At 41.4% G+C, this 23,086-nt stretch overlaps 1 protein-coding gene across 1 annotated transcript in view; it reads left to right on the forward strand.

Annotated features, from left to right (window-relative positions):
* The window catches only part of COL4A1 (collagen type IV alpha 1 chain), a 146,303-nt gene that overhangs the window by 52,872 nt on the left and 70,345 nt on the right, over window positions 1–23,086 (forward strand). The window contains exons 2-7 of the mRNA XM_066579867.1: window positions 4,779–4,835; window positions 19,988–20,077; window positions 20,161–20,205; window positions 21,249–21,293; window positions 21,380–21,442; window positions 21,543–21,596. Coding sequence (XP_066435964.1) covers window positions 4,779–4,835; window positions 19,988–20,077; window positions 20,161–20,205; window positions 21,249–21,293; window positions 21,380–21,442; window positions 21,543–21,596 — 354 coding nt within the window. The remainder of the gene's footprint in view (window positions 1–4,778; window positions 4,836–19,987; window positions 20,078–20,160; window positions 20,206–21,248; window positions 21,294–21,379; window positions 21,443–21,542; window positions 21,597–23,086) is intronic.

The following is a 23,086-nucleotide window of genomic DNA, read 5'->3' on the forward strand; positions in this document are numbered from 1 at the left end:
TGCCCTCACAACTCGACAAATTATCTGAGTGTGTCATTTTTTATATTCATTGCCTCCGGCTGAGAATTTTGATCATGCAAAGACTCAGTTTGAATGTATGTGCTCGACGTCAGGTATTTTTTGACATGCTTTCTCTGAAATATACAGATTACTAGTCTCACCAGCAAGTATGGCAGATCTAGCTTTACTTTCTAAAATGGATTTGGAACTGGTATTTTCTGAAGATCAGGTTAGGTTATATACAGTGACTCATAAATCATATAACGGAGGCAGGTTATAAGGTTTTATCTCATCGGTATAAAGTACCTTCTAGAATATATCCTGTTTTTTCTTCCATACCATCATGTGTTGGAGATGCAGGTGAGAGGAAGGTATGCTACTACACATATTTCTGGGACTATTCTTTGTTGGCATACTTCTGGTCTGAGGTAGGACGTATATCTTCTAATGTCACAGCTTTTTTCTTAGGCTGCGTTACCTACAGCGATAATGCTGCTGCGGGTAACGCAGTGAACGCGTTGCTATGGAAAGCACAGCCGTAGCATCCACAAGCGGAGAATCATAGCGATTCTCCGCTCGTGGGACCTAAATTGCGGCATAACACGATTTGCCGCGATTCTCCACGGTGAGCCTATCTGTCAGATAGGCTCACTGCAGAGAGCTGACAGCAGCCCCCCCTGCTCTCCCGTGGTGGAATATCACTGACGATATTCTGCAACGGCCATGGACAGGGGGCCTTACTGAGGTCTCTTGCCTTTTCCCTCCTCCACCTCTGGAACATACCCCTATCTAAATACAAACGCTCTGTGATTTATCATTTAGTTGATGCTTCCTGGGCTTGTATACCGGCCCTTTGGAAACAAACTAATCCACCTGCAGTACACCATTGGATTAATAGGGTTCAGGAGATGATGTTGGAGAATTTAACTTCTTATATTAAAGATAACTATGAGAAATTTCTGAAGACATGACATCATTGAATACGTTTCCAAGAATCGTCTGAATATAAATCTCTATAATATCTGTAAAGAGTCCAACAATGGCTTCAGTTGGTGAATAACTTTTCTCTTCTTTTACTTTCCTTTCCTATTTGAACGCCGGGGAACATTCTATCTTTTTATTTTTCTTACTTGAGTTTAAATAATGGTATATAATTAGAGATGAGCGAACGTACTCGGTTCGGGTGTTTTTGGACCTGAGCACCACTTTTTCCGAGTAACTGACTACTCAGACGAAAAGATTCGGGGCGGCGTGGTGGAGCGGGGGTAGCAGTGGGGAACAGGGGGGAGCTCTCTCTCCCCCCCCCCCACTCCCCTCTGCAACCCCCCCCGCGCCCCCCGAATCTTTTAGTCCGAGTAGTCAGTTACACGGAAAAGGCGGTGCTCAGGTCCAAAAACACCCGAACCGAGTACGTTCGCTCATCTCTATAAAAATGTAATAAACATAGAATTAAAAAAAATGACATTCCCTAAAAACACATCTCTTTTGGGAGGGCTATCCCTTAATCTAACTTCCCATTATCCTACTTTCTGCACTCAGATTCTGATCACAGTATTCCCTATATACCCTAATTGCAGCTCATATTTGTACATGTATAGATATTGGCTAGTGAACGACTCCTACAACTGTATGTATACCATCCTATTTATTTAGAAGATGGCTGGACCATTGTACAGAACAGGCACTTTTACCTTTTGTGTCACCTCTATCTCTTCATAGATTGTAAGTAGGGAAGTAGCTAAAGGCTCATCGGTCCGGGTGCAAAAGTTTATCTTGGAGCCCCCCAACTTCTCTTAACCCCTTAACACAGAGGTGTAACTTGAAGCTTCTGGGCCCCATTGCAAAACCTGTAACAGGGCCCCCAACTATAATGCTTTATTCATAGTACTGGGCTCCCTATATAGAGAGGCCTTATGGCCTCCTAAGGCTCCTGGGCCCGGGTGCAACCTCATCCCCTGCATCCCCTATAGTTACACCAGTGTTTTCAAGCAAGGCCTTCACTTTTAGTGATTCCATTGTTTATTAGTTTAGGACTGTATGTAATGTCTGATTTTGACTGTTTGTATACTCTTTGACTTGTAACGTTCTGTGGACTATGTTGGTGCCATATCATCATCATATTGTTGTTGTCAATACTTTTCAGGTGTTATGTACTTTGCATGTAGTGGCTGTGTCCCATTGGCATATATAGCTGGTTCATGTAACTTCATGTTATGGTAGCCAGTAGGTCTTTTTTATGCATAAATAAACACAATGCCGCTCTAGTAGCACAAACGCCTTTCATTTTGGGCCAAGTTATTTTAGTAGTAGTTGTTTTTTTCTCCCATAGAATGAATTAATTGGGTTGTAATGCATGCCTGTTATAGTATTAGTTTTCTTATCCAACAATTTTTTCATAAATATAAACATTATAGGATTTATTTCTAAATAAGTTAAAATCTCAATACCAAGGAATCCATCCTGGAGAATCTAGTTATTCTAGGATGGCAGCCAAGCTGCAGATATTTCCAAAGTTTCATAGTGAAGAGGTTGCTAGAAATTCCAGAGATAAGCAGAGCAGTTGATTGAGTTCCTTATTTGGTTGAGATGCTGGCAAGAAGAAGTCATTGTAATACACACCCCATCAGAGCACCAAACACATTCTAATCAGGGATTTAAAAAAGGAATGAACTACAAATGCTTGTAAACACTGTACTGGGTGGTAATGTAAAAAATATTGTCTAATGGTATACAGATTCATCAATAGGAGATCATTTTGAGTATAGTAGTCCTTTTAGGCGGGACAATTTAATGAACGCTGATCGACATGCATGTTGATTGGCGCTCATTTCACTTTCTTTTTACACTTGCCAAGCATTGCATTGCCTTATGGGAAGAAACAATTGCTAATGTGATCGTACCTTCCCATAGGCTGGCTGTACATATCACTGTTCACACTCAGAGTTGTATCGACGATCATCATTTTTATGCTTGCAAATGAGCCAATCAGTTGAAAAACAAGCTTTTGCTCCTGATTGTTGGTCCTTTTACATGGCCTGTTTGTCACGCAAATTAGTGTTGCTTGGGCCCAATAGTGAGTTCATGTAAAAGGACCTTAACATACAGTATATCAGCTGCTATCAGTAACTGGTAGTGCTGCAGATTACATAAAGAATTTGCACAGTATTGTGTCATGAGATGCCTCTAGCACAGTAGAACATTTAGAAGAATTCAGGATTTGTATAAACCGAGATGTAGAATGGATAATGAAATGGGGTGATGCTTGTTAATGACGTTATGTGCTCATATCCTGCATTGCTTCCATAGTTCTGTGTCAGCCGTAATTCAGCTGAGTTATAGTGCTGTAATGGAAACAGATGCAGGAACCTGTAAGGTGCTGAGCACAACACTTGTCAAACATTCTTTCCATTCCATTCAAAAGATAAAGCCATTGCTCTGCAGCATTAGTTTTTTAGCCTTTGTGTAGCACACTAACATAGGGCATTTGCTATAACTACAGTCAAAACTCTACTTGCTGTCTTCTCCTTTCATCAGTTTTCAGTTTCGCCAATTTTTCTAGTCAGTATTTTGCCTTCTGTTTCGCTGGCTGCTTCTAGTTTTGCCACTTCACCTCACAGGTTGCGCCCTGTTGCTCTCGCAGGTATCCAGGCACTCCGGCAGGCTTCCATGTCAGCTTCAGCATTAAAACACCATTTTCTTTCTGGTAACGTGGGTTGAATACCCTGCTTCCAGGAAGAGAATGCTGTGATTGGCTCAGGAGTGCCATGGCTCAGCCAATCACAGCCGGCACTTGATGAGCTGATGTAATTGATTGAATGGCTCTGATTGGCTCACCAAGCGCCAGCTGTGATTGGCTCAGGCTGTGGTCCTGAGCCAATCGCAGCATTCTCTTCCTGGAGGCGGGGTATTTAACCCATGTTACCAGGAAGAGAATGGTGTTTCAGCGACACAGAAACCTGAAAGACCACACGGAGAGCAGTGAGAGGGACAGGAATGCCGTCTTTCCAAACAGGACATGCGCAGCTACAATGCTCACATCTAAGGCCACCTGCAGATGGGCGGAAATTCCGCGGCGGGATTTCCAGCGGAATTTCCACCCCTGGAAGCTGCCATAGGATTGCGTTAACAAACGTAATCCTATGCAGACAGCCGTGATTTGGCCGCGTGAAATCTCGTGTGGAAAACAAATCGCGGCATGCTTTATTTCTGTGCGGGGCTCACAGAGCCCCACACTGAAACGTCACTCTCTGGCCGCCGCCTCTGCTCTGCGCATGCGCCGGCTGCCCGGCAGCCGGCACATGAAAGAGCCGGGCCCGCGGGAGGGGGTGAGTGTCACGCTGCTCTCTGCAGACGTTCAGGTCCCGTTGCAAGAATTCTCGCAGCCGGATCCGACCCGGCCATCTGCAGGCGGCCTTAGGTGCGTGCTGCTTGAAAAGATAGGACCTGACCTATTTTTGGTGTGTGTTGTGCCGGAGTTCCTATTGACTCCTATGGGAGCTGAATTTACACGCAGCACACAACACAGATTATGTGAACAAGCAAATTATACGCAAATGTAGATTGCGCCTTTGGATTCATTAACACAATTTTTCCACACTCGAACGGCGACCTTTTTGCGCGGCTATTTGTGTGCCAAAAAAGGCTCATCTGAACGAGGCCTAAATGTTTAACATTGATACTTTTTTTTCTTCTTTCAGACTATGCACAGTATTACCTTGCTTCACCAAATCATGTGTAAGTTAGTAACACAATTATTTTTGTTTCATTTTCATTTCCAGGGATGTAACGGGTGTGGAAGTAGCAAATGTGACTGTAGTGGAGTTAAAGGAACAAAGGTGAGTGTCCTATTTTGATCTAAAATCCATTTTACACGGAACGATAATTGTTTATATTCTCTCTAATCACAGGAATCTGAATGCCTCGTTCAGTGTAAATGCTGGTAGTGATTGAACGACTAATGATAATTTGTTCATTGTTCAGTTTCTGAAGGTATAAAATTCAAATGACGATCGGCCTTTGTAAGCAGACAGTTGTCCATCTATGAACAACTGCCTGTTCACTGTGCATGGAGGCAAGTGGCCGGAAGAGATCTCTAGTGCACTCCGCCTCCATTCATTGAGAAAACCTCGCACCTGTGTGAAAGCATAAAAGCGATTATCGCTGAGGCGACTGTTGGGCACTCAAGTGCCCGACAGTCGTTCCGTGTAAATAGACCCATATGCTTCAGAACCATCAGCAAACAGAGAGTATCATCAGAACATGCAATACAGTTTCAGTGAGCATAATGAGGCCGCCTGTCCACGACCGCGATGGAATATCACTTGCGATATTCCGCCACGGGGGAGGAGGGGGAAGCACTAAAAGGTCTCTGCGATGAGCCTATGTTAATGATAAGCTCACTGCGGAAAATCGTGGCATGCCGCGATTTTAATCATGCGAGCGGAAAATCGCTATGATTTTCCGCTCATGTACAGTAGGCAGCGCTTTCCATACTTATCGTATAGAAAGCGTGTCATGCAAGCTCCGTGAGCGATTTCTCGCTGCAGATCTCGCAATGACCCCTCGCCCGTGGACAGTCAGCCTTAGGGTTTTCACATTTGGCAGAATATTCCATTGCACGCAGAGGAATATTTTGCTGCACACCAAAATCCATGTCTAATATGCGGATCCTGGCGCTGATTTGCATATAAGATATTTCATTGCAAATTTGCATATAAGACATGTGGATTTTGGTGCGGATTTCTCTAGTGGAATATTCCACTGCGAGTTGCAAATATTCTGGTATGTATGAATGCACACTTACAGGGGAAATGTTTTGTTACATTACACCCATTCTACATAGTATAAAACATGCCTCCACAAAGTCCGTCAGAGAAGGAGCTAGTCTTCATTAGTGGCTTTCTGCAGTAGAAGGATCCTGAACAATAGACCCATCAATGATGTCAATATGACTTAGCAATATCTAAAAACCAGGTCAGATACTCCTGGATGATAACTCTCATTACAGATTGCCTAAACACTATATTTGTCAATGTATTTGTACTAGAGAACTGGAGTAAAATACTTCAATAGATCTGTGTTAATGTCTTTGAATTGACAAAATACAGGACAGGAAGTGTTGTCACAGAGAAGCTGCCGGTAGTTCTTATTTAAGTGGTTAATCCTGTTTTATTACGTAATATCATATTGCTAGGATATGGCACCATTCTATGATTGGTAGATGCTTGACCTCTGGGACCCCTTCACTGATCCTGAGAATAAAGGGCTCACAATGTTGATTTAGCACTGTATCCCCTTCTAAGATTTCCCTGCAGACCGTTGTTCCCAGCCACTGGCCGTGCAGAGGGTTGCAGACAGCCCCATTCACTTTAATTGGTCCATGCTGCATTTTCCTGCACAGCGGGTGGCCAGGAGAACTGTTGTACAGGGAAAAACAGTGAAGGGAACACAGGGCTAAATCAGTGCTGCGACTCTTCATTCTCAAGATCAAAGGAGATCCAAAGAGGTCAGCCTCCCACTGATCATAAAGTAGTGGTACAAAGTAATGTACAGATGGTATGTCCCACCCTATTAGCAAAGATTATCAAAGATGCACCAGAGGACAGATGTCTTTTGTTACAGATGTCACAACAATAATGTTAATATGAAGCATACATGGTGGGAATGTGCAGTGATCAAACCTTTGTGAAAAGCTATTAAAAACGTATTATCTGTGATTTGTAAACTCACAATCTCCTGAACACCTCCGTAGTGTTTCCTGTCACTGGATGCTGATGAATGTAGAGCAGTAATTAGCAATATTCTAATTGTAACCTCTTCCAAAATGGCCAAATATTGGAAGGACACTATGGCCTCTCCCCTGCTCGTATCAAACATCTTGGTTTAGCTCCTCAAAAAAAAAATATCTCAATTAGTATCCTCAATTTCTTAAAAATTGGAGCTCCTGGGTAAATTCTCTTTAAAATCAAGTGCCTGCTATTGTCTCATATCTAGAACTAGTCATATGGAGACACGCAAACATACAGATATCATTTATTCTTTGTTTGACTTAACTTTTCCATGTGTTCTAAAAATAATGTTTCTTTACTGTTTGAATAAAAGTAGTGGGACATCCAAGTAACTTTATCAGATGGGACTAACCATTTAAGACTTTCAGATATCTTAGTAGAATTAGCTTGCCTGCATGTCTTTGGAAAAAACACAGTTACCACATTTTAATATTATGTATGTGTATGGCAAAGGAAACCTGCGCATTCAATGCGTATGTGCGTATGTGCACACCATTTCAATGGGCCCGTCTGTCTTCTTTTTTGAATGCGCAAAGACAGTGTATTCGCGCAATTAAAAACAATAAATGCAGACGTAAGCGTTTTAAGGTGCACAAATAAGGAGCATATTTGCCCACCGAAGTGTTCTTATGACCGTGTAAACAAGCCCTATTAGTGACGCCCAAAGTAGCCACAGTAGTAGCAGTGACCCCCATAGTAGTCCCAGTGGTAATAGCAACCCCCCTATTGGCCTCTGGCTGGGCAGCTTTCCTACAGGCTTTCCAGTCACCCAGCCGGCAGCTCTGGTCTGGCAGCAGCAGCCACTACTGAGTCTGTGACTGCTGACCTTCCCCCTCGATGTCTGCACTGCATATAGGATGGCATAAGCAGACACCGGGCAGGGAAGAGGCCAGTGGTCACAAACTGCACTGCCGCCGGAGACGGAGCTGTAGACTTGGTAAGCTTGCTACACGGCTGGTGGGCCACATAAAATGAGGTGGGCTGAATTTGGCCTGCGGGCCTTGTATTTGACATATGTGATGTGGAGTGTTGATACAACAATGCTGTGAAATTCATTACTGCATTCAACATTCAGATTCCAGAACTCTTTCAGAAGTTCTTCCAGTATTTGGGAGCAGTTGTAAATTTTGAGAACAAAGGCGTTACACTGATTAATGTTAAAAGACATATATGAATCATTAACTATCCAGCCATTTTAGCTGTGCAGCTGGATAAACCCTTCCGGCATATGCCCACTTGCATGCCCACCGGCTATTATTAGTATTGTCCATAGTTATTGAGAGAGCAGTGACCAGATAAGAAAACAAACAGGTGTATGTGCACACTCAGAAATACATACAAATACACAGAGAAAAAAGCCGTAGGAGACTTTGTTTATGAATTAAGGTGGCCAAAGACTTTCAACAGCTCATTTGGCGGACAGCTATTCCTCCTGCTCTCCCCATACACATCAGCTCGGCCAAGCATGCATGTGTTCTCAATAGGGAAAGCCGAGTAAGCTGCTGCCAGATATCTCTGGCAGTGGTGTATTTCCCCTGGAGAACAAAAGCATTGGTTATGTTTCATTCAACATGCTCAATTCTTTTTTTTTCCCCGACATCTGTCAAACGAACATAGGATAACCACCTAATACACATTAGATGGTCCACTGGCCTTAGATTAGTGTGTATGGCCACCCCTAGTCTTTCCCATCCTGAAAAAATGTTGATCAAATGTGGAGCTTTACTTTAGTTGGCAGATACTGTGGGCATTTAAGTTGGCCATACATTTTAAATAGCTCGTTTGCCATGCATGAATGTTTTCTGTATAGGAAGACGGGAGTAAGCAGCTGCTAGACTCCCATAGCAGTGGCTTATGTCCAAAAACAAAAGAATTTGGTAGTTGAGATCCAATTGCCCATTCCTTCCCGTATCATCACTCATTGGGTACAGTTGGGTGGCCCCCTATGCATACTAGATGGGAAGCCAATCTCGTCGACAAGGTGGTTTCGCTGACATTAAGTTAATGCTCATAGCCAGCTTTGCATAAAAAAGACAGTCTGCCAAGGCCACCTAGATTTTTTGCTAGTACTATTTCCTTATTAGTTAATGACATGCTTATTATTCCAACCCAAACACAATTTGCATTCTTTGAAAGGAATTTCCATTCAACATCATTGTCATGAAATTGATTTAAAGTTGTAGAATTCCAAAACTGTGGAATTCCATGTATGATAATGCAAAGGCATAATCCTGACAGCTGGCTGGTTGACATCACGCAATTAATTTTACGTATCAGTATTCCAGCTGTATTTTATCCCAGAAGACTTGAAGGATGTTTTGGCATCCCACTACACATTAATACCAGTCTGGACAGCTAATTTGTCATGGATAATTTTGCTGGCTACAGTTTCCATCCTCTGGCTCAACTATGATAGTTTAATGAAAGTAGATTCAGCTGCGCTTTTCAATACAATTGTATATTTTTAAAAATTGTATGTTTTTTCTTAATTTCAGTCAATAACAAATATATCCAACTATATAAGCTTGCAATTGCATGTTGAAGGCTGCAGGTTCGACAGGACCATTTCAAACACTCAAACTGAATGCAGACGTATAAAGTGGTGTGAACCTAGCCTCATGTTATTTGTTACAATGTTTCATAAATAGTCATCCTGAATAATAGAATATGCAGAACCAATTGAATTATTTTGCATTTGATAAAATCATGGCATTTTCAAGTTAATACCCCAAGGGTATATCCAAATATCATTTTATTGTAAGGAGTCTATTGTGTAATTGAGCTCTTAAGGCCACTAAAGGTTGCACATATTTGCTTCAATGTCTGCCTTGTCCTTTACAATACACTCTCTACCAACATTGTGAGTTCACCAGCTGTTACATGTGCATGGTGAAAAATGAAATAATTTGACTCCACTCCCCTCTACAACAATAATAAACAGATTCAGTTTACTTCAGAAATAATGTTTAATAATAACTCATAAGAATAACAAGTCAAAATGGTCATTAATAGTGATGAGCGAGCATACTCGCTAAGGGCAATTGCTTGAGCCAGCATTGTCCTTAGCGAGTACCTGCCCGCTCGAGAGAAAAGGTTCGGCTGCCGGCTGTGGGGCAGGGAGCTGCGGAGGAGAGTGGGGAGATCTCTCTCTCCCTCTCTCCCCCCGCTCCCCACTGCTGACTGCCGCAACTCACCTCTCACCCTCGCCGGCACCCGAACCTTTTCTCTCGAGCGGGCAGGTACTCGCTCAGAGCAATGCTCGCTCGAGCAATTGCCCTTAGCGAGTATGCTCGCTCATCTCTAGTCATTAATATATAATGTATTGCTTTTTCACCTTTTAACCTGTAAAAGGTTAATTTGGTTTTATGTAGAGCACTACAGTATTTGCTAATTGTACTATAGCCAGAGTTCTGTGAAGAAAGCAGAGAGGTTGTTGTCTTGCTTGTCAGCACATTGAAGCAGCACTTCCTCTACCTTGTCAGCACAACAAGGCAGAGGAAGTACTAATGGCAGCTGAGAAGTGGGTACAAATGTACCTGGTGTAAGCAGTGATCTCTGAGTTTACTATCTTGAAGGGGTTATCCAGGTAAACAAAATTTTGGGGAAATTTCTGAGCATTGAATAAATACATAACAGAAGACATACTTCACACAATCTGTCACTGATGCCTGGTCCCCCTCTGCTGCTCCCCATTGCAGTGATGATGTCAGTAAACTCAGAAGGAGTGAACTCTGCAGCCAAATATTGATTCACTTCTATCAGGGACTAGTTGGAGCAATCATATGTCTCATTGTCAAGACATCATAGTTGCTGCAGTAGGAGGTAGAGAGTAGCAGAGGACTGGACACCGGCAGAATAAGAGCAGCGGCATATTGGCTGAAGCACGTATGTCATCTTATATGTTTTTCCCATAGGCTGCGCAGCTTCCAAAATATTTTTGGTTGCCTGGATAACTCCTTTAATCCCTTTCCGCCTCAGGACGTATATATGTACCTGGATGGAAAGGGATTCCCATGAAATGACATATTTATGTTGTATGCTTAGCACCAGCTCAGGAGCTGAGACCCACACTATCCGCAACAGGAGCCAGCTGTGATTGACAGCCAACCTTCCACTGTGATAGCCAGGATCAGTGAGAACACCGATCCCTGCTGTTAACCCCTCACATATGCTGTGACCAATGTTGATTGTGGCATCAACGTGGTTAACAGAAGTAGAGAGCTCCTCCTCTAATTTCATTTTCCTTTTTCCGTGAAATTGCAGAGGGACGATGGGTTGCCATGGCAATCAGGTCTTGGTCTACAATGGCCTGTCATAAGTAGGAATAGCGATATTACACTGCAGTGCAGGAGTATTGCACTGTATTATTTGACTGGTCTTGTGATCGCTCTTACAGTCTCTTACAGGGATATAAAAAATTCCAAAATGGAACCACATTAAAAAAATTGTAAAAAAAACTTTTTTTGCATACTTTTCCCCTTTTAAGCTAGAAAAAGTTGAAAGAATTAAACATGTTTTTTATTGTTGCATCCATAACGGCTCCTTCAGTATAACACAATTTTATATTGCACTGCCAATGCTACAAAAAAAGCAAAAAAAAAATTGAGCTAAAATGCTCTTTTTGTTAATTTCTCCTCCAAAAGAAAAAAGTGATCAAAAAGTCAAATGACAACTACAGCTCATCACACAAAAAAAGCCCTCAGAGAGCCCTCAAAGTTTGAAGCGTAGAAGTGTAAGAAGCTAAAAAAATATAATTTTTGTATCATTGAAATCATTCGAACCCACAGTAAAAAGTTATCATGTCAGTTATACTGAACTGTGAACTCTCATGTGGCTATGTTGATGGTAAATTTAAACATTTAAGGCTTTTGAAAAATGAAGATCGAAATCTCGAAAAAAATTGTATCCAAAATAGGCTATGTCATTAAAGACCCATTTACACTGAAAGATAATCACTCAAAATTCGCTCAAATGGTAGTTTGAGTGACAGTTTTGAGTGATCACTTTGCATAAACTCTTAAGTAGCTAATTAGTTACTTAACTTAGTATAAAAGTAAAAATAAAAACTATCCCGCGCCTTGGCAGAAAACCAATCTTTTTTTATTCTTTAAAACAACGCGTTTCAACACAATATGTGTCTTTTTCAAGTTCATACAGACATCTTCATATATGCTACCTTATATAGTGTGGGATAACATGTATGTGTGGCTCACTCCCCAATCATCTAGCGGCGTGGTTTTTTTTTTTTTTTTTTCTTTTCAATTAGGGTACTTTATTGTTCCCTTGTCTGTCCATGGAGCTCTTTTGGAATGCATTGCATTCCATAGTTTTTTTCATTAACCTTTATTGTTTTTGTTTCCATTGTCTCTCCTATTCACACCATAATCCAGGTCTGTTTTTAAAAATTTTTCATATAAAATTATTATCTGGGATTACTATCTATTCATTTTACTATATTCTACATAAAAACGTTTTATTTTTTATTGTGTATTTTTTTTGTTTATGACATATATGTGTACAACATTTACATTTCTTGCTGTTACATTTGAAACCACCTGTTATTGTTTTATTTTTCTCTTTAAATGGATTGTTTTTTTCTTTTTTATTTAGAGGATTTGATGGAGCTAAACTATTACCTATCGTTCTATTTTTTCTAAAAATAATTCTAGGGTTTTTTTCTATCGTAAATAAAATAGTTTAGCTCCATCAAATCCTCTAAATAAAAAATTCCCACATAAAAAGGGGGTACGAAAAACACAGTATATCTAAACATTTCCAAGAAAAACACAATAAAAACAGTGAAAAATTAAAACTAATTCCTTTAGAAACCATAAAACAAAACTCAATAATGAAACTGAGAAGAAAAGAAATGTACTGGATCTACCGTCTGAACACCTTAATGCCAGAAGGATTAAATTAAATACTGGAGAAATTTTGACAAAATAAATGCACTTACATAGGAATTAGATAAAAAATTATAAAAAATACACAATAAAAAATAGAAAGTTTTTATGTAGAATATAGTAAAATGAATAGATAGCAATCCCAGATAATAATTAACTAATTAGTTACTTAAGAGTTTATTAGAGTGTAAATGAAGGCTTTGCTGTATGCAAATGACAGCAGGAGCACTCTTATCTGCAAACAGCTGCTTTGTTCTCAGAGCTGTCCTCAGTATCCCGCTGAGAACTTTGAGTGGAATACCAGCTGAAATAATACTATCAGCAGTATCTGACTGAGAACTCAGCTTGCGGTGCTGATAAGGCTCATTGCTGACTTTAAGCTTGCTTAAAGTCAGCGATGAACAAACAGTGGACAAAAAGTGCGCGATGGGCGCACATTTACACACAACAATTATCTCTCAAAAAATGGCGTCTGAGTGAATTTTGAGAGATAATCGTTATGTCTAAATGGGCCTTAAGAAGTTAAGTGTAAGAAATAGCAACACATAATGCAAAAATCACATACCTAAAATTAAAAAAAACTATTGTATAATTTATTGACACACTATGAAGACATTAAAAACAGAAAAAAAACTGCCGACACAATAGGGGGCAGATGGACCTATGCAATTAAAGATAACGTATGAAAAATAACTCCCCCCCCAAATTATATACAAAGCAGAATGTGAACCATTAATGAATAAATCAGTATCATAAAATTAATGCTAAGATTAAAGACAACACTTCCCCCAATAATAAATAACTATCCAAAAGACAAAGTGTAAATAACAATGACATATGAAGATCACAACAAATAATATGAATAACAAAATATTAAACTCTATATATACTAATATAATGAACCTTAGCCAAACCCCATGATAAGGGCTAGGGATGCTGCCAGGGAGAGGAATAATAAAGAAGAAAGTAAATAAAGATAGCACAGGGAAAAAATTCCCACATTTATCACTATACTCAGATAGCTCCCTTATCATGGGGTCTGGCTACCATTGTTTATTTACTTTGGTTGTGCACTTTTTGCATATTGTGCAGCTGTTTCTTTCTTCTTCTTTAGGGCTTCTACCTACTAGTGTTTTTTTTAATGGGACTCTCTAATGTTAAAATCGCATCGCACAAAAATCGCAAAAGCATAAACTTGCGATTTTTGTGTGATTTTAACATTCGAAAGTCCCACTGAAAAAAACACAGCGATATCGCAGCGTAAAAAAAAAATTCTAGTGCGTAGAAGCCCTAAGGCTGATTTAGACAAAACGATTTTGCTCAAAAATCGCTCAAAGCCGTTAGTTGTGTCTAACTGCATTGATATCGTGCAGTTTTCCGTTAAGGAATTGCTGATCATTGTCTTTCAGCGTGCTGAAAGAAAACAATCAGCCTTATTAGGAGTTCACAGTGGGATACAGCTGATACTATTGTGTCAGCTGTATCCCGCTCCCTGAACACAGGCGGGGTATGAGGAACAGAGCGGTCAAGCTGTGTTCTTTATACCCCGCTTGGAGCGCTCGGATGTATAACAGCCCGGCGCTCCGAGCAGTGAACAGCTGGATGTATAAGACAAGCCTCCCTGCTTTTCTTCTACATCCCCCCCTCGGAGCGCTCAGCTGTATAATAGCTGGGCGCTCCGAACAGAGAACAGCTGGATGCAAAAGACAAGCGCCCTCGCTTGTCTTCTGCATCCCCTGCTCGGAGCACAAAGTGATCGCTCAATGTTTGAGCAATCACCTTGCACTGTAAATGCACGCGATTATTGCTCAAGTCGCTCAAAAGATTTTTTTCAGCGATAATCGTTGTGTCTAAACCAGGCTTTACACATTAGTCTTTTTTAACACGATAGCAGAACCCCACTTTGTTTAGGCTGGGGCCCATTTTGTTTTGTTTTGTCTGTCATTAAGAACTGAAGAACACAGCCTAGTTTCCCAGGCCCCTCTCACACATGCATTCCGTTAACCGCCGCTTGGAACCGCAGCACTTTACTACGATTTTGAGCAATGTTTTTGAAGGCACGTCACAGTGTTTGACAGCGCTTTTTACCGCACCTCATCATTGTGATTTGTGATGAGGTGCATTAAAAAACGCAAAAATGCTGAAAAATAGAACAGCAGCTCTCAAAATTCACAACATGGCAAACGCTGTGTTTGAGCGCAAGCCTGAGAAGCCCCATTAAAATCAATGGGAGCATGGTTAATGTGGCGCTTGGGAAGTCACAGTAATTGCGGTAAAAAGCGGTGTGTGTGAGAGTGGCCTTATGGAATAACAATTTTAGGTTTTCTTCATCTCTGAATTTTAAAAGCCATTTCATTTTTCCATCAAGATAGCCGTATGAGGACTTGGTATTTGTTGGACCAGTTCTATTGCTTAATGGCACAAGTCTGAGGGTCATTATCATGAGGGCTCCTACCCACTTGCGTTTTCTTAATGCTGCGATATCGCTGTGTTTTTTTTAATGCGATTGTCAATGGGACTTTCTAATGTTAAAAACGCATCACAAGTTGGTGCTTTGCAATTTTTGTGTGATGCGTTTTTTAACATTAGAAAATTGCATTGACAATCACATTAAAAAAACGCAGCGATATCGCAGCATTAAAAAAACACAAGTGGGTAGCAGCCCTGAGGGTGCCTTCACACATGTGAGAAAATCACGCATTTTTTGAGCCATGCGAGAGTTAATGAAAATGCTAAATTATAAAGCAAATGATTTTCAATGGTTTCCATAGATTTGCAATGTTTTCACTCATGCAATGCTGCGAGAGAAAAAAAATCGCATGTCCTATCTTTCTGCGTTTCGCGTTTTTTATCTCCCATGTTTACCTATGAAGCCTCCTTTTTATTGCATCGCAAAAAGCACAAACGTGCGATTTTCATGTGATGCGATGCGTTTTTAACAATAGAAAGTCCTATTGACTGTCACTCTAAAAAATCACGGCAAAATTGCACTCAAAAATCGCGATCGGCAGCAATGCTTAAGCGAGAAAAAGCAGCGCTAATGCTCAAAAATCATGGGAAAAAAGATGCTATTTTGCCGCGATTTTCTCGTGGCAAAATCACAAGCACCAGTGTGAAGGAAGTCTTACGAAGATATTAAAACTACAATTTTTTAGATTATTCTCCTTTTGCACAACAAAGCACTTTATTTTTAAAAATAATGTATTTTTGACTTTGCTGCATTCAAATAATGTTTTCAGCCATGTGTCGCCCATTAAAATGAATAGGCAGCATTAGCAGTATTGGTGAAAACGCGGCACAACTTGGTGCAGCGTTTTGGGCAGCACTGAATGCATTGCTAGCTGCACTACCAGAGAAAATAAAGTTATTCTCACCAATGCTGGCGCTATCCGGGTCCCTGGCACTTGTCAGAAGATCTTTTGCTAGTGACGGGGTTTGAAGACCCCGCCTCCAGCAAGAGATTTCACTGACTGGCTCATCCAGCGCCAATCACAGCCATTCAATGAATGAATCTCTCAAGGCTTAGCCAGTCAGAACAATCTCTTTCTGAAGGCATGGATGCTCTGCAGGTCCAGACATGTACCTGAAAGCCTGCAGGGACGGCGGACGGCACCTACTAAGTGAGTATTAGATTTTTTTTCAGCTTCCTTGGCTGCTTCATCAGCTGTGCTTGAAACGTAGCCAAAATGCTGGCATTACGCATGCCAGTGCTGCTGAAGTCGCAGTAAACGCAGCGTTGAAAAACGCAAATGCCTGTGTGAGGGAGGCCTTAGGCTGGGCTCACACAACTACATTTTCATTGTGTATTACGTGCACCATGTACACATGCATAATTCATAGTAAATGGCGCCAATGAAAGTACATTGGTTACATTGACTTTCATATATTTATTGAATATGTTATGCGTTTAAGAAAGAACGCAGCATGTTCTATTTTACACGCGTAAGAGTCCTATTGTTCTCCATGGGTGCATCCGAAAAGCAGTGCATACTCAATCACATTGCGGCATTTTTTACCCATGTTGCTTGGAGACATGAGAAGTAAAGAAAGCAGGTGCCGGTGCAGGATGTTGTTGTTTATTTGTTCAGTCCCTTCCGACTCTTCGTGACCTCATTGACCAGCCCACGCCAGAGACTCCTGTTGGCTGTCACCACCCCCAACTCCACCAAGGTCCATCCCGTCACCTGAAGGATATCATCATCCATCTTGCCCTTGGTCGGCCCCTCTTCTTTTCGCCTTTCCCTTTCCCCAACATCAGCATCCTCTCCAAGGTATCCTGACTTCTCATTATGTGTCCAAAGTACTTCAGTTTTGCCTTTAATATCATTCCCTCCAGTGAGCAGTCTGGCCTTATTACCTGGAGTATGGACTGGTTTGAGTGGTCCAAGGTACTCTCAGAATTTTCCTCCAACACCACAGTTCAAAAGTGTCTATTTTCCTTCGCTCAGCCTTCCTTATGGTCCAGCTCTCACATCCATAGGTTACTATGGGGAATACCATTGCTTTAACTATGCGGACCTTCGTTGTCAGTGTGATGTCTCTGCTCTTAATGATTTTATTGAGATTAGTCATTGCTCTCCTCCCAAGAAGTATATGGGATAGTGCGCATAAAATACGTTTTTTACGCCATGTATTACGATACAGTGTGAGCCCGGCCTAGGTATATTACTATTATTATTACTACTACTGTACCTGCAGTCTTGACTGGAAGCCATTTTTAAGTCCCTGACTGTCATGGCAACCCATTAAAGCCATGTGATTATGTTGTGGGAGGAATAAGTACGCTGACAGAGGGAGTCCCCTCTGCGAACCACTTGGAAGCTGCGCTGAGCATAGGCTGTGGTAGCGAAAGGCTATTATCTCCTGTCCTGGCTGCTAGCTAGAGATGGTGCAGTCACAGCGCCTGAACCCGCACCGTCACTGTACCGTAATAGTATGGTGGCTTGCACTAAGTGCATAACAGTCACAACATACCATTACACCATTGAGAGCAGGACTCTCCATGTCCAGATGTGCGGACTCTGAGTACACGGGACTGTTCTCATTTACTAATAGCAGATACATCTTAGAAATGGTGAAGAATTGAAAAACAAAGCAAAGTCCTTTTGCAGAACTCTTCATTTATACAGAGACTAATCTTTAAGTACATAAAACTGGAAGACCTCTTTAAGTGAGAATAGATTTGCATATTATATCCTTTCATTCTCATCCTAACATAGTAGATTGCTGCTCAAGTTTCAGCCAGAAATCGCCTTCATTCCCTTCATCTACTGTCCTGTTCCTTTCTGGGGGCGGACAATTGAAGTGAATTTCCAGATGCAAGAATTATTTACAGCAGGAACAATAAGTAGAATCTCTGCCTGGTGTTTTGTCCTTATTGTTTAGTGGTCAGTGGAACTTACACAATGTCCTATAAACCGGAGGAAACGACAAAAACATGTGGTAGCTAATCATTCCAGCAGAACAGATATTATTTGTATTGTGTCCATTTAAGATACATCCTCTTTCTGTATCCTTTTTGTGTCATATGTAAACAGTTTATGACAGGGATAGATGTAACCAGCAGAATGGTGTGCCACCAATGTCATACATACCTAGACACAGTCACAATACATTAAGGTGTGGGACAGTCACCTGTGCATGCAAACATGGTGCAATGTTATCTGCTATAGACACAAGCAGGAAGCTTCTGGCTAGAGCACACATGTCAAACACAAAGCCAGCATGCCGAATCTGTCCCACCACCTCATGTAGCCCACCGGCCATGCATTAGACCTAACAGGAATTCTACTCTCCCAGCCTGCAGCTCCGGTCTCGCAGCAGCAGTGCAGTCTGACTGCTGACCTCTTCCGTCCGGTGTCTGCGTGCGCTATTCTGTAGGCAGTGCCAAAGGGAGAGGTAAGCGCTCATAGACTCAGCAGCGGATGCTGCCTCTGGACAAATCAAACTCTTTCACTGCACAAATATGTTGCACTGAATCGTGCGCGATTTCGCATACTGTCATCTACAGCCCTTAGGGCGGCTCTAGATGGGCGTATTTCAAAATACGTTTGCTCCTGCACAACTTTTTTGTGTAGAGAACGATTGTATTTTGCGCATGCCTATGCAAATACTATGTCTATTTACATAGGCACTGCTCGTTCACATGGATGGGGCAATCACCCCCTCCCTGATTTAAATGGTTATTTAGTAGTGATGAGCGAGCATACTCACTAAGGACAATTGCTCGAGCGAGCATTGCCCATAGCGAGTACCTGCCCGCTCGAGCGAAAAGGTTCGGGTGCCGGCGGCGGGCATGGAGCTGCGGGGGAGTGCGGGGAGGAACGGAGGGGAGATCCCTCTCTCCCTCTCTACCACCCGCTCCCCCTGCTCACTGCCGCAACTCACCTGTCACCCGCGCCGGCACCCGAACATTTTCTCTCGAGTGGGCAGGTACTCGCTAAGGGCAATGCTCTCTTAAGCAATTGCCCTTAGCGAGTATGCTCGCTCATCACTATTATTTAGTCAAAGGAGGTGCAGGTGTGCGCAGACATGTGCAGCATTTTGCGCATACCTGCGCGTACATATGTGTGTATTTGTGCACCTCCCATAGACCTCTATGGGCCTCTTTGGTGCGCAAATAGGCACAAATTAGAGGAAGTCCTATTTTTTTGCACCTGCAAGAACTGTGCGCGCAAAATGAAGAAATGAGAATGAACCCATGGAAATCAATAGGTTCTAGTTTTTGCGTTTTGCGTGCAGAATTTTCCCGCGTGCAAAAATCCGCTAAAACAGGCTCATCTGAAGGAGTCCTTAGACTGATCAATCTATAGTGAGAGTCTTGGTGTGTCTGATGAAAGCACAAGCATTTTTAAATGGATAATTGATTTCTATGTATTGCACACCCTCTTGTGGTGAAAATGCAGAATTCTCATTTTTAACTGGAAGTTTTATATTTTTTACATATATCTTATAGCTAATGTCTATTATAAAATAGGTGATATTACTGTAGACTTTTCTGAACTCTCCTTTTTCTAATCAGCATTGTTGGCTTTACATCATTGAAGATCTAATGCTGTTCCTGCTGTAGAGGATGGTGCCATACACACATTTTTGTTTTAATTTAAATTATTTTTGAAGGACCTTTGAGAAAAATGACAATTCATGTATAATCACAAACTCATATTAGCTCTGGACAAGGCATAGTTATACTCTGCAGCTTCTGGAGAACACTATGATGTGTGTATTTGTGAACTACAGTGAGAAGATTTCAGAACCATTTCTAGCTTCATAACATGTTTCTATTCCCTTTGCAAGGGTGAACGAGGATTACCTGGTCTGCCTGGGGTTATTGGATTTCCTGGACTTCAAGGACCAGAGGGTCCTCCTGGTCCATTCGGACAGAAAGTAAGTTATGTATATAATTATCCTCTTCTGTGTCTTTTTATTATCTGTATACGTATTACATAATGTATATTCTTCTATTACAGGGTGATACAGGTGAACCAGGACTTCCAGGCACAAAAGGAAACAGAGTACGTTCTATTTACCCTGTACAGTGCTGCTTGGGTACCAAGCTCCAAGTGGTAGAAAAACATAGTTTGCCATGTTTTTATATAATCCTAAATACCAAAGACAAATAGAAACCATGTCAGATGGAAATCAAAGTAGTTTCTGTTTGACATAATTCTGTCCAAGATTCCATTGTAAGGGTGATTACCCATTACAGTTTTTTTTCACAGCGAAATTCGCAGCGTTTTTTTTCTGCAGGGGTCTATGGGACTTGTAATGTTAAAATCGCGATCGCGCAAAATCTTAACATTACAAGTCCCATAGACCCCTGCAGAAAAAAAAACGTAGAGAATTTCACAGTGAAAAAAAACCTGTAGTGGGTAGTCACCCTAATGCTGTTTTTGGCATTTGAGATGAAACCCCAAAATGGAAAAACACTGTATGAAAAGACCATAATTTATCTAGTGCTGGTGGTCACGCATGTTCAGAGCTCAGTCTCACGGTCCAGATCCAATTGTACAAGGCTTCAGGCTTCAATTCTGTTACTGTGCAGACCATCTAAGAACAATCAGCGCATTAGAAGCAGCTATGTATCATCAGCACCACACAATGTGCATGCTCGATGTGGAATCAAAAAATAGCGGGGGTTTCTCGATGCAGGAACATTTTGTGATGATTTCAGTTGAAAAATTATGTTTTGCGTGATTGAACAGAGAAACTATTTGTGGGGCAATTGTTTTTAGACATTTGTTCTTTCTGTTGACTGAGGAATGATTAAGTTATAAAGATTTACAGTAGCTATAAGAAGCCAATGTAATATGTATTCATATTCATATCATAACATGTTATACTACACAACAGCAGAATTCTAACCTTCTTGCTCACATTTAGGCGTATGACTCTTAATATCTCTTTATTTCACTCGCTCTCTTCCTCTCCCCCTTCTTAGTTCTCTACTGAATGTTGCTATGTTGCTTTTATAAAATCTGCTACCTTGTGCATTTTATATTCAAAGTGCTTTTCATTCTCAAGGAAAGTCATTGTTTTTTCCTTTCATTCAATTCAGGGGCCTCCTGGATCTGCTGGATTTCCCGGAAACCCTGGTCTCCCTGTAAGCATTGGTTTCATTCTAAGCAAATACGTCATTACATCTGAATATTGTATTTTTATCTGCTGTTCTACTTTGTCTTTCTAAAGGGCATACCTGGTCAAGATGGCCCTCCAGGCCCACAAGGCATTCCAGGCTGCAATGGTACAAAGGTAAATCATATAACATGCTTACTGATGATACATTTTTCTAATTCAAATAGTGTTGGTAATATTGTTTTACATTAACATACACTTTCTTTCTTGTTGCTAGGGTGAAATAGGACCAGTGGGCCCACATGGGCTCCCAGGCTTATTAGGTTATCCAGTAAGTACTATATATGGTTTATATACTATATCATACTATTATAGATTAAAGGGAACCTGCTGCCTCCGAACAGCACCAAAAACTAAGGTGACAGGGAGCTGGGGATACATTTTTTATACTCACTTGTTCCCCCATTCCCGCATTGCCTGCCGGTGAAGTCCATGTGTGGTCTAAACATCTTACTCTTTTTAGACTGTCATGCGCATGCTCTCTCATAAAGTTATATGGGAAAGCGCATGTATTGCACTCTCAGAAGAGTCAGATTTTCGTGTTGTGTGACTTCACCAAGGGGGCACAGCGATAATGCGGAAGTGGGTGAGTATAAAAAATAAGTCCCTTCCTCATCACCTCCCTCAAACAGTACCATAACTTAGCTTATGATGCTGTTCGACGCTGACAGGTTCCCTTAATGCATAAATACAGTGTGAAGAGAATCATAGTATCAGGAATGTAGTAGTAAGATCATACTCATTATGTACATTACATGAATGGGTTTTTTTGTGCGTTTTTTTGTGCACATACTAGGTGCACGCAACGCGAGGTCTCCCATTTAAAACAATGGGAGACCTCACGGAGGATCCCTGCATCCCTAAAGTGATGCAAGGTTGTTTTCAAATGAAAACACCTCACATCCTTCGGGATTTTAAATGGATAGCGAGGGCAATATGGGGGCGGAATTCACGGCCCCACATCGCACTCGCCTGTATGAAGTTAGCCTAAGTCCTCAGCATGCCTATTTATACTATGGATTTATGCAGCTCTTGAAATAATAGGGTTAAAATCGGCAGCTGATCTTCTACATAAACCACAGCCAAATCCTCACCATATAGGAGCGGATTTGGCCACTGAGGGTTTTCCGCTGTTGAAAGCCTACAGTGGCCCGTGTAAAGGCAGCCTAAAGTTTCCTTACCCAAATGTACACATTGTGTTTAGTTTGGAATATTATAGTTAATGAAGTCCGTTTCAGGCCATTCTCACATGACCGGATTTGAACTGCGGAATCCGCGATCATCACCCACACAGACAATCTGCAGTATTCCGCACGTGTTACAAGAATAGAATATTTGCATATTTGCTCAGATAAGCGGGTAGCGATTGTGATTTCCGCAAGCAGAATTAAAATCCCAGCATGTTCTATATTTGTGCGATGTCTGTATTGAAGTCAATGGAAGCCATCTGACCCGTGACCAATTCGCAATTGCCATTGCGGATAGGCCACCGGTACCCCTGGCATTGCCTAACAATGGCGCGGGAAAAACAGAGATTTAAAAAAAAATAAAAAACCTTTACTGTGCAACAGCAGTATAATATTGTAATCCAAAGGTACGCAGAGTCACCGACTTTGAATGACTGCCTACTCACAGTAAATGAAGGCGGGTGGCCAGAAGGGATCTCTAGTGTACTTCGCCTCACTGAATGACTATTGCTCTTGTGTGAAAGTACAAGATGGCTGTTGTACATTTAGGGCCACTCCAGAAGCACTCGCAATA

This window comes from Eleutherodactylus coqui, chromosome 1, assembly GCF_035609145.1.
Source record: "Eleutherodactylus coqui strain aEleCoq1 chromosome 1, aEleCoq1.hap1, whole genome shotgun sequence".
NCBI classification, from domain to species: Eukaryota; Metazoa; Chordata; class Amphibia; order Anura; family Eleutherodactylidae; genus Eleutherodactylus; species Eleutherodactylus coqui.